Source organism: Barbatula barbatula (assembly GCF_947034865.1).
Source record: "Barbatula barbatula genome assembly, chromosome: 21".
NCBI classification, from domain to species: domain Eukaryota; kingdom Metazoa; phylum Chordata; class Actinopteri; order Cypriniformes; family Nemacheilidae; genus Barbatula; species Barbatula barbatula.
This window is the reverse complement of record NC_136784.1, coordinates 7,971,303-7,988,778: the sequence shown is the minus strand read 5'-3', so window position 1 is coordinate 7,988,778 and position 17,476 is coordinate 7,971,303. Positions and strand designations below refer to the sequence as shown.

At 38.6% G+C, this 17,476-nt stretch overlaps 2 protein-coding genes across 4 annotated transcripts; both read left to right on the top strand.

The window, feature by feature from the left end:
* The first annotated feature begins 6 nt into the window (after positions 1–6).
* Positions 7–6,405, top strand: LOC306910209 (sialin). Of its 3 annotated transcripts, none has more exons than XM_079484582.1 (12): positions 7–207; positions 299–382; positions 1,855–2,000; positions 2,390–2,610; positions 2,721–2,954; positions 3,066–3,240; positions 3,353–3,471; positions 3,970–4,131; positions 4,253–4,385; positions 4,558–4,705; positions 4,865–4,955; positions 5,056–6,405. In XM_079484582.1, the coding sequence occupies exons 3-12, from the start codon at positions 1,907–1,909 to the stop codon at positions 5,206–5,208; spliced, it is 1,530 nt and encodes a 509-aa protein (XP_079340708.1). In that variant the 5' UTR covers positions 7–207; positions 299–382; positions 1,855–1,906; the 3' UTR covers positions 5,209–6,405. The 3 variants fall into 3 exon arrangements, with proteins under 3 accessions (XP_079340708.1, XP_079340709.1, XP_079340707.1); XM_079484583.1 differs by having other exon boundaries at positions 32–207; positions 276–382; XM_079484581.1 differs by having other exon boundaries at positions 32–207; positions 5,053–6,163.
* A 7,678-nt stretch (positions 6,406–14,083) lies between these two features.
* LOC306910280 (elongation factor 1-alpha) lies at positions 14,084–17,371 on the top strand. Its single transcript, XM_079484715.1, has 8 exons — positions 14,084–14,212; positions 14,821–14,977; positions 15,412–15,591; positions 15,675–15,971; positions 16,051–16,201; positions 16,289–16,545; positions 16,629–16,863; positions 16,954–17,371. The coding sequence occupies exons 2-8, from the start codon at positions 14,834–14,836 to the stop codon at positions 17,076–17,078; spliced, it is 1,389 nt and encodes a 462-aa protein (XP_079340841.1). The 5' UTR covers positions 14,084–14,212; positions 14,821–14,833; the 3' UTR covers positions 17,079–17,371.
* The last annotated feature ends 105 nt before the right edge of the window (positions 17,372–17,476 follow it).

The window sequence follows — 17,476 nt, the reverse complement described above, 5'->3', positions numbered from 1 at the left end:
TTTACCAAAACGGGGTGGACTTTAGGATCTTGACTAACATCTGTGAGAATCGTTATTGTGTCAGTGTTTCTCTATTGAGAACAGAAAACTGTTGGTGAGATTATGTGTCCGGAGCCGCAAAATCCTCAACTCATTGGATCTCATGGAACCTCATTTGTTTGGGATGGTTTGGATGTTTAACATCAATGAATTCCTGATGTCAAAGAAGTAAATTGCTGACGTTTTCTAAACCAAAGTTACTGGATCCGTAGACTGCATAAACTTTAACAACTCAGACGTATTCTGCTTTCTGCTCTAGAGATAATGGACATTTGAAACCGGATTTGTTATTTGCTGTTTCCATAATGCACACGTATCTTAAGCGATTTGGCTGTCTACCTTTGTGAGTATTTCTAATTCATTTCAGATCATTTCAATAAATATGCTTTCTTGACCGTACAAACACTTTTATATGCTTAAATGTCTAAAAAACTGCTGACAAAAATTTAATGCAAAAATATTACACCTTGTTGAAATTGATGTCTTGACTGAATAATGAAGAACCCAGCATTAACGTAAAGGTTGACGGCACAGCTCAAGTCGTTTTTAGTCATTATTCCAATAATGTTCAGGCAGGCAGCGGTTATCGCAGAAATAAGCCGTGTGTTAGTACATTATCCCGCTTATTACAAGGCTACTTGCCACATGGGAAAAAACTGGACATGAAATCTGAATTTGAAATATTGTACTAGCTTATTCAAGGTTAAGCCATTTACTTTCAGTTTTAATGTAAGAAGAATGTAAGAAACGACGTTCAGATGTCATAAACAGCCAATTTGGTTTAATCATTTGTAAATATGTCATACATGTTAGTAAAATACATATTTAAATTGATCAAAATGATTTGCTGCATTTTGGGTTACCGTGTACAAGTTGAGAGGTTGTTATGTTGGAATAACCAACCTGCAAATGTCAAGACTGGCCAATCAGAATCAAGCATTCCGAGTTATTATTCTAACTAAAAAATATGTTATTATTGTTATTGTGTTATATTGTAAATTATTTTAACTCTACTGTTAAAACTAGTAAACAATAGTGTGAAATAAATATATTGTTATGGTTGTGGACAGAACCCAAGCGCAGGCAGACAGGTGTCGAACAACAAGACTTTATTTCAAAACAAAGACCCTCGATGGGGAAAACATGAACACAAACAAGACTGAAAACTAAAACTTCCCACAAGGGGGACAAAACAAACAAGGTCTTAAGAATAACAAACTAAGTCCACAAACTTGAGTCCAGGGAACAGGAACACAGGTAATCCAGACAGACCAAGGGTAAATGTGCAAAGTGTGCAAAATCCAAAATGACCCGACAAGAGACAGAGGGAAACTGGGGCTTGATAAGGGGAAACACTAACAAGGACTGATGACACAGGGAGAGTGGCGGCAGGTGACATGGATGAAACACTAAGGGAAAGCTAACAGGAGGATTGCACGAGGCAGGTGAGGGAACTGAAACACTAAGGGAAAGATGGATCAGGGCTGGAGACAAGACTAACACTAATGGACCGCTAACCTGGGAAACAAGGGGGCGGGACTAAAGGACGCGACACTGGAGAGAGAGCATGGCTTCTTAAACCAAAACAATGCTCTTTCTCCACACAAAACACATGGGACTGACATGATCCTGCCACAAGACTCGAAAACCAAGACAAGGAGAGGCAGGATCATGACATATATAGTTAAAAAATAGTTAAACATATGTCTAACAAGAATTAGTTATCTCCATCAAGATTTTTTAAAACAACAAATAATTTTTTTTGGTTTGGATTGATTTGCATTATCTGAAATGCCTGTCTTGTTTGTTTGTCAGGATTTGTGGATGATACACTTCGGTTAAATACAAAACTTAACCCTTTGTCATCATGGCTCAAACCGGCTACTCCATTAATTCAACAGCAGATGACCAATACAGTGACACCACACCCCTTTTGAAAAAAGAAGTGGAAATAATCCCAGGTTAGTTTTGATGTCACCCTTTCCTGTGCTTTAGATTGAGAGATTTTTACTTAAAGGTCCAGTGTGTAATTTTGGGACAATCTATTGATAGAAATGCAATATCATGTAAACACCTATGTCTTCAGAGGTATATAAAGAGCTTACACAATGAAGCGTTATTACCTTAGAATGAGCTATTTCCATCAACATACACTTTTATCCCATTGCATGTAATGTGCCATGTTCTGTCAGCCGGCGTAGTGTTTCGAAAGGGAGGTGTGAAGTGACTGGTTGGTTGCAATTCGCAACCTTGCCACTAGATATTACTGACTGGACCCTTAAACTGTGACACATTCCATATTTTTAACAAATTAGTTTAACATTTAAGAATGTTTTTTTATGTGCAACAGTGCCTCCCAAATGTTGCTCTGCACGATGCAATCTGGCTGCTATGATGTTCTTTGGCTTTGCTGTGGTCTATGGCCTGCGTGTAAATCTCAGTGTGGCCATGGTTGCAATGATTAATGGAACAAGTGACCAGTCATCTCCCAGTAGCAATATTTCAAATGAGTGTCCAGTACCCAACAATACACTTGACAACAGCAGCCAAAGTTCAGAACAGCCAGATGGGGTAAGAAATATAAATGACATGCATTCTTTACCTTGCCGAACCTGGTACATCCATCTTCCAAACAATAACTGTCTCTCATAACATTTCTCTTTTAATTTTCCGCCTTCCAGGTTCCAAAATACACATGGACTCCCGAGACACAGGGATGGGTGCTGAGTGCTTTCTTTTTTGGATATCTGTTTACTCAGATCCCGGGAGGCTACCTGTCCGGACGGTTTGGCGGAAAGCTCTTTCTTGGTGGAGGTGTACTTGGAACAGCAGCCCTTACTCTTCTGACACCACTGTCAGCACAGTTTGGAGTCAACTGGCTAATTGCCTTACGAGCTTTGGAAGGCTTTGGGGAGGTCGGAGACATTTTTAACAGCTTAAAATGTCCAGATTCTTATGTTGTTAAAAATGCTACTACGTGGCCAAAATAAATACTTCAAAAGAGTTTTCTGTCTGTGCTGCTGTAGGGCGTGACATTCCCTGCCATGATGGCTATGTGGGCCCGCTGGGCTCCACCATTGGAGAGAGCTCGTCTCATGACATTATCTGGTGCAGGGTCTAGCTTTGGTGCCTTTGTGGCTCTTCCTCTCACTGGGTTCATCTGCCGTAGACTGGGATGGCCAGCAGTCTTCTACTCTTGTGGTGGGCTTCTAAACACTCCATACAAAGACCATTGCATGTTTTCAGTGGAAAATGTATAAATGATGCTATATCTTTATAAAACTGCATTAAAAGTAAAGCAACATCTCAACAGGTGCTGTCGGTTGCCTTTGGGCTTTGTTTTGGTTTTTCCTGGTGTCAGATGAACCCAGAGCTCATCCAAGAATTACTGACCAAGAGAAAGATTACATTATAAACTCAGTAGGAGCACAGGTAAAAACACATTTATTTTCTAAGTGAATGTTCAAATAAGGAGTCACAATATGCTGAAATTGACAATAACCATGATATTAAAAACCACGTTTATCAAAATTGTGTTAAAATTACAAATATTATAAAACTGTAAATTACTGATCACCCATTTTGCCTTAAGAGCCAGAAAGGCTACAAATATCTTTCTCCCAACTCTTATTTTGAGTGTGATTTATCAACCAAAATACAGAGACAAACCAAATGAAATAAACATTTCACTAATAGCATTATTTATTTATTCATTATGTTATTACTTCGACTAAGAAGCGAAAACGTGATGACATGTTTGTCCAGTGTCAGTTGCCGTAGTGCTTCGAAAAGGAGAGGTGAGCAGTGGAGTGAGCTGTTGGTTGAAATCTGTTATCTCACCACTAGATGCCACAAAAATCTCCACATTGCTCCTTTAAATTAAGAATTACAGGATGTGTGACCAAACTCTTCTTCATTTACTTTTTTTAGGGAACAGCACATGGTTGGTCAGTTCCTGTACGATCTATGGCTGTCTCGCTGCCCCTTTGGGCCATTATCATCACTCAAATGTGTTCCAACTGGTCGTATTACACTCTGCTCACCTCCCTTCCTATTTACATGGGCACCATTCTCCACTTTGATTTACAGCAGGTGAACCAAATTCTGTGCAAATCAGAGAGACTTTTAATCCTGACTTCTGTGTGCAAATCAGAGGAAATGTCCAAACTTAGATCGAGGAAGTGACCCCTGTTTTATTCTGTGTGCTATTTAGAACTCGTTTCTCTCTGCTCTGCCTTATCTGGGTGGCTGGCTCTCCGCAGTTGGGTCAGGTGTGCTGGCAGACAACCTTCTGGAGAGGGAGCTCCTGAGTGTCACAGCTGTCCGAAAGATCTTCACTTTCATTGGTATGTGCATGCCTTTTTAAGGCATTATAAAAAGTAAATCTAAAAGAAATGCGAGAAACCCGTCATGGATTTATTTGACCAATGTTTAATCTAAATCGATACATTGAGGATAGTTCAACTATAATTGAGATTACCAGTGATTTTATAACTTGGCTTCGTCTTGTGTCTGGAGGTCTGTTTTTGCCCGCACTTTTCCTGGTTGCTGTTGGTTTCTCTGGCTGCAGTGGTGCTCTTGTAGTGACGTTCCTCACTACGTCCAGCACACTCGGCGGTGTTAGTGCTGCTGGTGTCTTCATTAACCAGATTGATATTGCTCCACGGTATATCTCTCCAACGCTGTTTGACTGGCTTGTTTGTTTGTATATACCTTTTCTCATACTGATATTCATTCATCATAGCTCAAATCTATCCATACAGTAATCTTCACAGGCCTGTATAACTGACTGTTAAATGCCTGTTGTCTGTTCCTCTTTTGTCAGATATGCAGGTATGCTCCTTGGGATCACAAACACCTTTGGGACCATCCCTGGTGTTCTTGCACCAATCGTAGTGGGGTATTTGACCAATGATGTAAGCTGTACATATACTTTTCAACATCAAAGATCTAACATCACTCATCACAGAATTTATGCTATGTTTACCCTTCGTTTCTCTCTTCTGTCTGGAGAAGCACTCGGTTACGGGGTGGAGACACGTGTTCTGGTTGTCTGGAGCAGTGAGTGCTTTTGGAGCCATCTTCTACATGATCTTTGGTACTGGAAAGATTCAAAGCTGGGCGGGGATAGATCAGGAATCAGAGACAGATATACACATTGAATCTTGAATGTCTAACATTAAACTAAGGAATCTGCCTTGACTAAAAATATATAACTTTATACCATGCACTTTTCAAATATTCAGGTATTCTGTTTTACTCAGGGCTTTTAAGGAAGGGATTTTATGAGCTTTACGCGGAGAGTTGTTTACTACTGTGTTAGTATTCTACTCACTGGTAAACAACACCGAGTTGGTCACATAATAATATAATGGAATTGACAAATTCCAATTTCTTAATTGTTCTCATATCTTGTTCTACAACGTATACTTTTGTTTTTAAGCTATCTTTTAAACATCATCATAATTAACAGAAATGTATCACAAATGTGAAATTTTAACAGATTTGTGAGTTTCAAACATATTTTACTACATTGGGACATAGTTGCATGTCAGTCCTGTAATGACAGTTTGTTTTTTGCTGGTGCCTATGTAAGGGATAATGTACAGGCAGCCAGTTGTTATAACAGAAATAACAGTGACAGTGTGGTCAGTAATTTATCCCGCTTATTACACGGCCACATGAGAGAAAAAAGCCAATCAGAATCAAGCATTCCAACGAGCCGTGTAATGAAGGTGAACTAAATGTCCTTTATTAATTGTGTTGGTTCATGCAGCAATTGGTACATTTCATTCTATTGAAAGCCACAGTTTGTTACTGATTTAACAAAATCTGGTACATATTTAATGGAGTATTTTGCACATTGATTTTTTTAAAGAGACTGTTAGAAAGGGTACCGTAATATGTTTTAAGGTTTTATTGAATTTAATTCCAAATTCTGGTTTTAATATTGAAAATTGAATTTTACTTTTGATGTATTGTTACCTCATTTGGTCAGCACTTGTGTCAAAATGCATTAAATGCACGTTATTTTTTGTAAATCACATATTTTAAACCACGTTCAATAGATGTGTAACTGTTGATTGTAAATTAATTTAGCTAATAAATGCTCGGCTTTGTTAATAATTTTAGCTCATCCAGTCATTTTTGAGCACCGTGTGTTCTGACAGTTATATAAAGTAACGTAAATAACGATGACTATAGTTTAACTACAAAATGAACTTTAAAAAGCTGAGACTGTATATGTTCGACCAGCAGATGGCGCCTGGCGTTTTATTTTGCAATGGCTGATTTGTTATCCTTACAGCAGACACTGATTTGCGTGTTCTACCTGTATAGAACTTAAATTTAAAACATTAAAGTGATAAAAAATAGACAACGGAACTGGCAATGTCAGTTTAACTCCAGTATCTGCCTAGCTTACTTAACCACTTTCGTGGAGAAAACGAACCGGATATACATTGTTGCATGCGGCCTGGTCCGTGGGCGTGGCTTATGGGTTTTGACTAAATCCTTGGCACGGCTGCGTGATGACGTCAGACTCGAAACACCAAGGATTTAGTGCGAGCCCATGTATTCACAAGCTTTTTTCATGTGAAATAAGTAAGGAGAATGTAAACGCTTACGTCCTGTTTATGTTCTCGATATGGCGGAAGTTTTTAAGCAGTTTTCTAGGTTTTGTATTTGTCGTTTTGAACAACCAAGGGCATAACATCTCTCTAAAGGTTTAATTTGTAAATACACAAGATGGCCATAAGGTCTGCCAGATCTGAATGACAAAAATAGTACAGGTCAAGTAGTTAGGTAACCTTTCTTAGGTTACAGTTTTGCTAATTTATCTCCCTATCGTCACATACCATGTGTTGTGTTATTATGTGTGATAAATCAGTAGATGAGTCATGTTTCATCTGTTTCAAAGGCGTAGTCGAGGAAAATGATAAGCTTACATCAAGACTAAACATTTGAAAAAAAGTGGTAGCAATTTAAAAATTGAAAAAAGAATTGTCTTTAAATATACATTTAAATAATTATATTATTGAATTTTCATTTTGCACCTAATATTGCACATATGTTATTTTAAATGTATATTTAAATACATAAATGCATTCTCATTTTACACACCGCATTGCCATTTTGCTAACTGCATTTCAATTTAAAATTGCTACCAATATGCTTCCATACATGGGGTTCTCACACGTGCAGATGTTTCTTGTCCTGACCCCCAGCTGTTACATTAAACCTTAGAAATGCATAACATATAGATTAGCAAGTGTAAATTCTTTGTCACCTTACAGTTGTTGGGGAAATTACACTTTTGTCTTTTTTAAATAGGCATTTTCTGGGCTTGTAAGGAGCCCCAGGGTGTCCTGAATGTTTTTCATATTTAAAAATCATTTTTTGCATTTTTTTTTTTAAAAGACTATGTAAAATATGTAATAATTTAGTATAATAACTTCAGACAATAACACTTTTTAAAGTAGTCTAAAGGGACTTTTTGGAGTACAGCACATGTTTTTGTAAATTATAAAAGTTACCTTGCAAATAAAATATATTTCAGATCTGATGTAACTTGATGTAAAACAAACAAAACGTTTTAGATCTTTAATCCCTTACAAAAAAAATATACATTTTACTTACATTAATTAATTAGCCAACATGTGTCCAAAGTGACAAATGAGAAAGTGAGCCAACCGAATTATTACCACATTACAAGAGCAGATCAAAGTAATAAAAAATGTTTAATCTTACAACAAACCTTGTTTTCTGTTTAGCCTTGAGAGAGAAAGTTCAGGCCTTTCTCCATTTATTGCATGACTCAACACTGATCTTTATTGCATGACTCAACACTGATCTTATGCCAAGCACTGACATTGGTGGCACACATTCCCTGTGCCCTCCCCCACCCTTGCTGAGACCAAATGGCAGTTTATCTGGTTGGATAGATATTCAGCCTGTTAGCTTTGGGCATTAACATGAACCTGGCAGACTGGCTAGACCTGACCAAGCCTGGGATACAATAAGAACACATGTGACCTGTTCTTTGATGAAAGGGTGGGCAGGATGCTGAGTTATGTTAGTGTGTGTTGGGGTGGAGTGGGGTGGGGTGGGACTCTAGACGCTGTGGTGAGAATGGTAATAATCTCCAGTTTGTCATGTCTATGTGTAAGAGAGAGAAAAAGAAGGGGTGGGGTGGAATGAAGATGTTGGAAAGTCTAGTAACTTTGTATTAGCACCTATTGTACTATTGCTCTTTGTATGACATATCGCTTATTGCTCCCCGAACACTTTGCTCTTTGTAAGTCGCTTTGGGTAAAAGCGTCTGCTAAATGTAAATGTAGATGTAAATCACCACAATTCACAAAGCACAATCATGATACAAATATATAATCATGATCTTATATGTTCACCAGAGGAAAATGTTGTTGCTCTGATGTTGGTCTTTCATAGGTCTGAATTTCATTTAAGTAGCATTGAAGTTTATTTAAAATATAAAATGGCTAAGAAATAAATTAGACAAACATATCAAATTTATGAAGGTTTAAAATTTATGTAGATTGTATATGTAAAATAATCTTAGTTTGGGTAAATCTGATGAGATGTTTGAATTTATATTGAAATTTTGACTTTTGATAGTAGACTTGTTTGACAGCTCCTCTAAAACTCTATTAGACACGTGTTTTTGCTCTAATACACTAAAATATTTGAATGTTTTGTATGGGCAAGTGAGAGAGTTTTTTATTTTCCCAACCGGATAAGTAACTTGAAAAAAAAATGATAACAGTGCTAAGAAACAAATCGGTCTGTGCTAAGAAAATGTGCATTAGACAGAGATGCGTGTTTTTATGAATTGCTATTGGGTGTACCAATAATCAATGGTGCACCGCATTGAGTCCATATAACTTAACGATCCGGACTCGGAATCCTGTTATTTGCATAACATTTTTCATCTGGCTGTTCTACGTAGGGCTGGGAATCGATTCCAAAGCGTTGAGAATCGAGAGTCTATTCCAAAGTTTAGAGTCGATTCCATTCCTCTTTGAGAGCCTTCATAAGCACAAGCTGATGTCATTGGTCAGCTAAATCACATTAGTTCCTTGTCTTAAACAGTGCAGACTTCAGAAAGAAAACTGATGGATGAAGTCTAGAGCTGTGGAATGACATAAAATATTCTGCATCCATAAAAGAAAAAGCTTTGTTTGAATACACAATGCAGATATAAAAGTATCTGCACATTTAAAGGAATTGTTCACTTTCATCATACCTTTTCATGATAATTAACTCACCCCTATTTTCAAGTAATTACGTCAAAAGTCGATCACTGTTAAATGACACATATTCAATTGTTTTTGTGTCAGTTTTTTGTCAGGCATTTCGTGTCCGTATCCTTGATTCCACCTACGTCAAAGCGTGACCTTTTCAACAAAATTACGTAATACATGAAGTTGTGTTTACTGTATAAAGCATAGACACTTTAATTTATTTTTTATTTATTAAATGACCGATCATTTCCTTAGATAAGACCCTTATTCATCATCTGGTATTGTTTAAAGCCCCTTGAAGCTGCACTGAAACTGAAATTTTGACCATCAACCGTTTGGAGTCCATTGAAGTCCACTAATATGGAGAATAATCCAAATTCCAAATAAGAAAAAAAAAACAACAGGGGTGAGTAAATTATCATGAAAATGTATGTTGAAAGTGAAAAATGCCTTTATCAAATCATACATGCATGTTTGCTTTCAGATGGACAGTAAACGGACCGTCTTCTCTTACTCTTACTTAGTAATTTGACATGTGCTTTAATTTTTTAAAACAGCTGGTAAATTAGATTATTAATTATATTATTAATGACACATTGGAATTGCAGGACAAGATCGACATATTTGGTTAATGTTTTTGTAATAGAAACAATAAACAATTAATAGATGTAAAAAGTGACAGCTTAGGTATTGCATTAAAAATGTTTAAAAAAAATTATAAATAAAAATCTAGTAAAACAGGAAATCGAGCAGGAGTCGAAAACGGAAGCTAGGAATCGATTCTTGGAACCGATTCTTTCAATTCTTTGCCAAACCAATGGGGTCTGAGTTGCACAGTTTAACACACTACACGAGTGACGGTCGTGAATTTGTCTGCACTGTATGAGGATATAAAACACACTTCATCTCCATAGTTGCTTTGAAAGTTTATTTTACGAGCTTTTTACTGTTTGAGTGAAGCTATCGTCAAACTAAAACTCAAAGCGCCTTCCCGACGACCCGTCAAAATAAAAGTCCCGTGAACTTGAACACTCTAAAATACTTTACTATAATATTTGTTAAAGGAAATTGTAGGACCCTTGTAGTAAATTTGTGAACGGCTGTAGTATACTATAGTAAGGTTAAAAAACACTATATCTAGGAACAATCCTGCAGTTACTTTAGTAAATAACACAATGGTATAATACAGTAATTTATGAGTACAAAGGAAGAGTTTTATCCAAAATGAGATAACTCAGTTTTTCAAAATTTTCTAAATTCATGTTTTTTATTATGTTATCATGTTTTTATGCCTTGAAATGCCTTGAAAGGATATCAAGGCGTAGTCGGGGTGGGGAGGGGTTGCAGTTTGGTGGGCTGGAGATCTCATCGCTGCTCTTTGCAGATGATGTGGTCCTGATGGCAGCATCGGCCTGTGACCTTCAGCACTCACTGGATCGGTTTGCAGCCGAGTGTGAAGCAGCTGGGATGAGGATCAGTACCTCTAGATCTGAGGACATGGTTCTCAGCAGGAAACCGATGGAGTGCCTACTCCAGGTAGGGAGTGAGTCCTTACCCCAAGTGAAGGAGTTCAAGTACCTTGGGGTTTTGTTCGCGAGTGAGGGGACAATGGAGCGGGAGATTGGTCGGAGAATCGGCGCAGAGGGTGCGGTATTACATTCAATTTACGGCACCGTTGTGATGAAAAGAGTTGAGTTGGAAGGCAAAGCTCTCGATCTACCAGTCAGCTTTCGTTCCTACCCTCACCTATGGTCATGAAGGATGGAATTGGCTGAAATTGGTATCCTCAGGAGGGTGGCGGGCGTCTCCCTTAGAGATAGGGTGAGAAGCTCAGTCATCCGTGAGGAACCGCTGCTCCTTCGCATCGAAAGGAGCCAATTGAGGTTCGGGCATCTGGTAAGGATGCCCCCTGGGCGCCTCCCTAGGGAGGTGTTCCAGCCACGTCTAGCTGGGAGGAGGCCTCGGGGAAGACCCAGGACTAGGTGGAGGGACTATATCTCCAACCTGGCCTGGGAACGCCTCGGAATCCCCCAGTTGGAGCTGGTTAAGGGGGCTCGGGAAAGGGTGTTCATGGCTTAAAACAAAATTTAAAAAGCAAGTTTATATATATTGGAATGCACAATAAAAAATTTATTGAGTTATCTCATTTTGGAACCAAACTCTTCAAATATACATCTATTGTATAGTAAAAAATGAAATACACCGAACATAGAAAAAAACTAAGGTAAACTAAAAATGATATGGTCCTAATTTATCCATATGTAATATTATTGTCAATTGTAAGTTATCTGCCTATTCATGTGATGAACTGCACTTGCATATTTTTTTAATGATGACAAGAGTTTCATACTTGTGCTACAACTGTTTGGCCTTTGTAGTACCAGTGCTATGTGCAAAAAAAGGTTACCACTAACACTAATAATTACTGCTTGCCTTTGTTTGCCTTCTATGGGAATCCTGGAGAGTATTAACAAATTAAGGGTGGCCACAGCGGACACTAGGTAAAACGCTTATAAGCAAACTTGATCAAACAGGATCTGAAACAAAATATCCTCTTTTGTATTTAACAGAACCAAAAAATGAAACATACTTTTTTAGTCAATGGTGCCTCAGAATTGTTGGTTGCTAATATAAATAATTCCAAATATATTTCTTTGTGTTCAACCGAACAAATGCATTTATACATAGAGGGTGAGTAATTTGGAATAAAAAAATGAATTTTGGAGTGGAGTATCCCTTTAAGACCAAGCTTTCTGGTGAATCAAACAAGGAAGTGACTTACAATATAATTCATTGACTGGCCACTAGAGACTGGCTCCAAAAGAGAGCAGAATCTCATTCAGCCACATGTTAAAATGGGTAACTTTACAGCAGAAAAAAACATGTTTACAGCCTGGTACAAAAATTATTTTGTTCTATATAGCTAATTTTGCCCTTCATGACAACTGTGAGGCTGCAACACCCGTTTATTTTATATTAAGCCTTAAAATTCTGCAAATCAGTTGGGTGGCAAGTGGTTTCAGCAAACCATATGCCTCAACTCCAATCACGTCCCGCCTCTTCGCCTAATTTTGATTATTTGTGAGTGACACACTGATAAGATGGTGACGGCCGGCTCCGCCCACTTTAAACTTCAAAACAGCGTCACAGAAACATTCCGTTGACGTCACGGAAACCAAGTCCATATTTTATACAGTCTATGGTTCAGACTGCATTCTCTGTTGACAAAGAAAAATCAGTGCTTGTACAAAGGTAACAGTACCATCCTAATATCTCTGTATGACCTATGTCTAGTCTGCACAAAGGAGTCCACATTCCTAATAGTGAAGATGCTTATTTTTCACATCTATTATCTAATTTAATAAATCTACTTAATTTGTCTAATTTAATTAAAATATATTACAATTTATACTTTACTTTCAGCATGCTGCTCTGACTGTCAGTGTATACAGTAGGCCTATGTGAATCTGTTTGTGCTCTTGACTGAAAATAGCAGCTGTTGACCAAGCATCTGTTAAAGAGGAGAGTTGAGATGCATGGCTCTTTGAACGCTTAAGATGCCTTTTACTCTCAAACTTTAATCAATGAAGCATTTGACTGAATCCCTAAAGTATGCACAAACTGACACAAATTACAAAAGTTTCACTCACCTCCCATTGGGCTTATGTTTTAAAGTAGGTTAGATGAAGTCCCACTGTTCTGCAAATAGACCTTTCTTTGCTTTTGAATCTGAATAGATGAACTAACGGGTGGAGATCTATCGGAAACAATAGACCTGAGTACCCTTATCAACTTTTTGTTCTGGTGTAAATTGCTGACTGATTTACATACAAGGCAGGGTTGATCACACTCCAAAGCAGAACATCTTACTGTTTCATCCAAACAGATGAATAAATAAAAAAAGAAAATGTAAATCAGTTAAGGAATTGATTGTTTATCCCTGCACAAAAAATTACATTTTGATTTCATCACATTCTTTGACTAGCATTTTATCAGCCCAAGCATAACCACGTTTTATAATGACAAATAGAAATAAGTAACAGTTGTTTGCAGGCAATATGTAGTTATGCACAAGTTTCGTGTAATGTATCCTTAAAGGGATACTTTATCATGATTTTGTCATGATTTACCCACCGTCAAGTTGTTCCAAACGTGTATACATATATTTGTTCGGTTGAACACAAAGAGTGGTATTTTGGAAGGATGTTAGAAACCAACAGTTCTGAAGCACCATTGAGTGCCATAGTAGGAAACTTTTTTAGTAATTTATTGGTTCTGTTGAATACAAAAGAAGATATTTTGAGAAATGTAAGAAAACAAACAGTTCTGGGGCACTTTTGACTATACCATTTAATCCTACTATGGCAGTAAATGGTCCTTCAGGGAGTATCCAGAGTTGCAAATCAATAAACTGGTAATTTAATTGGAAACCAAACTGAATCAGTGAGACATAGCAATCAATTAACGTTACCATAGAACACTAATATTTAGTGTGAAGCGTCTTAATCTCATTTTAAAATCCAAATACATAATGTAAGGTCAAAGCTATGTATTTACACTTGATGCATCGTTCAACTGCCGACGATTACGTGGCGATGATGTGATATAAAAATTAGTAAAATATCTTCAAATTAAGTTCATTACAGTATATTTCATACAAAATGTATATGTTGTTAAATCCTATTTCAGCATTTCTACGAGATTATCTCTGAAACAACGTGGTGACGTATTTTTACTAGGCGGGGAGAAATTCACTCAAAGTATGTGATTTGCGGGTCGCTCGGGGAGGGGGGGGGGTTTGTGACACAGTCGGTCCTCCTCCCGCGTATATATTCTCCAACCAATGCATTTTCTGTCTCTTTCTGTTACCTGGCGAAGGGGAGCAGCAGCCGAGACGTGATCTCTCAATCTTGGTAAGTGCTCGATTTCCTTGGTTAGGCCTTGGTGGTTATTGCGTTTAATTAATGGAATTCTAGAGGTCTTTGGTTTATTTGAATTTTGTTCTTGAATGTTAACGTTCCTTTTGAATATTTCGCATTTTATGGTTGCCAGTTGTGCTCTCCTCCCATGTCTGTATGAGGCAGTTTTTAATCTGAAACACGATTTAAATGTAGATAAATAATCCGATTACGCGTTTAAGATGGAGAGTCGCTATTTTTCTTACATAATTATTTTTATCCCAAAACCGTTTATCCGTTTATCAAAAGTTGGAAATCGGGAAAGAACAAAGGGTCTAACTTGCTTCTAGTCACGGGCCTGTGAAAATCTCTCTCCTATTCTCGCATCCAACTGTTAAATGTGTTAAGAGCGGCAGATGTCTGGATCATTTTGGCTTTGATTCAGACATTAAGAATTTTGTTACTTAATACCGCGTACTATAAAGTAACACGTGTCTCCGGTGCCTTATGGTGAACTAGGCCGGTTCCAACCACTGGGGCATATAACTCGATTCAAAATCCCAATTTGAATGTTACATTCATTATAACTTGTATTAAATGCCACCTTTTTCTTTTTTGTACAGAAAATAATCAATCATGGGAAAGGAAAAGGTCCACATTAACATCGTGGTTATTGGCCACGTCGACTCCGGAAAGTCAACCACAACCGGCCATCTCATCTACAAATGCGGTGGAATCGACAAGAGAACCATCGAGAAGTTCGAGAAAGAAGCTGCTGAGGTGAGTGTTTGGTTAACTTTAGTACGTTTATTCGAAAACGCGCGTGTAATTTTTGCTAAATAACCATGCAACGACCCAAAATGGCGGCGCTAGCACGCGTTCCTGAGCTCAAGCCGGCTGGGTGTGGAGTGGGTGGAGTTTGAGCGGTACCTCACGATGACGTTGCAGTTTCTGTAATGGCGGCCTGCTATGCCTTTTTTATTGCGTGATGAAATATGTAATACTCGAATATTATAAATGACAGTGGGGACAAAATGAATCAAATTTGCAGTATACATTCCATCTATAGCAAAGTTTAACAAGCTGATCTGTCAACATTAAACAAATTTACACCCCCCATATTAAATCAAACACTGTTTTTGTATTATAAGATTTGTTAACTTGCATATATATACAATATTAACTTTGGCTATACAATTTTTTTTTTTTTACAGATGGGCAAAGGCTCTTTCAAGTATGCTTGGGTGTTGGACAAACTGAAGGCAGAACGTGAACGTGGTATCACCATTGACATCGCTCTCTGGAAATTTGAGACCAGCAAATACTACGTCACCATCATTGATGCCCCTGGGCACAGAGATTTCATCAAGAACATGATCACTGGTACATCCCAGGTATGAAAGTTCCTACCTACCCGCATTGGAAGTGTTTACATTTTCCTGTCCTTTCAAACCATCACCATATGTTCTGTTTTCAGGCTGATTGTGCTGTGCTCATTGTTGCTGGTGGTGTTGGTGAGTTTGAGGCTGGTATCTCAAAGAACGGACAGACCCGTGAGCATGCCCTCCTTGCTTTCACCCTTGGTGTGAAACAGCTTATTGTTGGAGTTAACAAGATGGACTCCACCGAGCCACCTTACAGCCAGGCTCGTTTTGAGGAAATCACCAAGGAAGTCAGCGCCTACATCAAGAAGATCGGCTACAACCCTGCCAGTGTTGCCTTCGTCCCAATTTCTGGATGGCATGGTGACAACATGTTGGAGCCCAGCACAAACGTAAGACTGCTAATTGGCACATTTAATACATACTTGATGTACGAGTGTTTGCTTACAATGCCCTATTTTTCTCTTACAGATGGGCTGGTTCAAGGGATGGAAGGTTGAGCGTAAGGAGGGTAACGGCAGTGGTGTTACTCTTCTTGATGCCCTGGATGCTATTTTGCCACCCAGCCGTCCCACCAACAAGCCCCTCCGTCTGCCACTTCAGGATGTCTACAAAATTGGAGGTTTGTTAGTTTTATTTTTTGTTCTTTGCAAATTTGAAATGGTTTGCTTATTTTTAGAGATACTAACCAGTTTTGATTTCTTTCTAGGTATTGGAACAGTGCCAGTGGGTCGTGTGGAAACTGGTGTCCTCAAGCCTGGTATGATTGTTACCTTTGCACCTGCTAATGTGACAACTGAGGTTAAGTCTGTTGAGATGCACCACGAGTCCCTTGCTGAGGCTACCCCTGGTGACAATGTTGGCTTCAATGTTAAGAACGTGTCTGTTAAGGATATCCGTCGTGGCAATGTGGCCGGAGACAGCAAGAACGACCCCCCTATGGAGGCCGGCAGTTTCTTAGCTCAGGTAGGTTTCTGGGATTTATACCCCTCTAAGGAATTGTGTTCACAGGCTCTTATGAAAATGTGCTAAATGGTTTTTTGTCATAGGTCATTATCCTGAACCACCCTGGACAGATCTCTCAGGGTTATGCCCCTGTGCTGGACTGCCACACTGCTCACATTGCCTGCAAGTTTGCTGAGCTTAAGGAGAAGATCGACCGTCGTTCTGGCAAGAAGCTTGAGGACAACCCCAAGGCCCTAAAATCTGGAGATGCTGCCATCGTTGAGATGATCCCTGGCAAGCCCATGTGTGTGGAAAGCTTCTCCACATATCCTCCCCTTGGTAAGTTCCCATTCATACTTTGCTTTTACCTTTTATAATGGTTTCTCCTACAAATTGATAGGTCTTTGAGCTAATACTTTTCTCCTACAGGTCGCTTTGCTGTGCGTGACATGAGGCAGACGGTTGCTGTTGGTGTCATCAAGAGTGTTGAGAAGAAGAGTGCTAGTGCTGGCAAGGTCACAAAGTCTGCTCAGAAGGCTGGCAAGACCAAGTGAATATCCATCTATCGTGCCGTTCTAAAGGTTGTGGCACGTTCATCACAGCCTCCTGAAATTTCTCTAAACCTGGGCACTCTACTTAAGGACTGGCTAATGCTGATTAAAACCCATCGGAAAAATTTTCGCAGGAAAGGAAACCATCTTGGATTTAATTGTGGCTCACATTGACTTACAGTGCCTCTTTCAGTTGTTAAATTTGTGTTGAAATGGTTTAGAACTGCACCTGTTGCCACAGTAAAATTAGGAAGGAAGCTGCTGTTCAAGTAACTAATAAAGGTATTACAAATTGATATGTGCTCCTGTATTCTTTAATTGTGGTCATGGGTGGGATTCAAGATGAGCAACTGTAGTCATGGTCCCTGCAGCTGAGTTTCACATACTTGTGACCCTTTTAC

Bases quoted from the DNA above. Each gene is read 5' to 3' on its own strand.
- LOC306910209 (XM_079484581.1), top strand. From the start codon at position 1,907: ATGGCTCAAACCGGCTACTCCATTAATTCAACAGCAGATGACCAATAC. The intron at 3,241-3,352 runs GTGGGCTTCTAA...ACATCTCAACAG, and splicing joins AGCAGTCTTCTACTCTTGTG to GTGCTGTCGGTTGCCTTTGG. The intron at 4,132-4,252 runs GTGAACCAAATT...TGTGCTATTTAG, and splicing joins TCCACTTTGATTTACAGCAG to AACTCGTTTCTCTCTGCTCT.
- LOC306910280 (XM_079484715.1), top strand. From the start codon at position 14,834: ATGGGAAAGGAAAAGGTCCACATTAACATCGTGGTTATTGGCCACGTC. The intron at 14,978-15,411 runs GTGAGTGTTTGG...TTTTTTTTACAG, and splicing joins TCGAGAAAGAAGCTGCTGAG to ATGGGCAAAGGCTCTTTCAA. The intron at 15,592-15,674 runs GTATGAAAGTTC...TTCTGTTTTCAG, and splicing joins TGATCACTGGTACATCCCAG to GCTGATTGTGCTGTGCTCAT.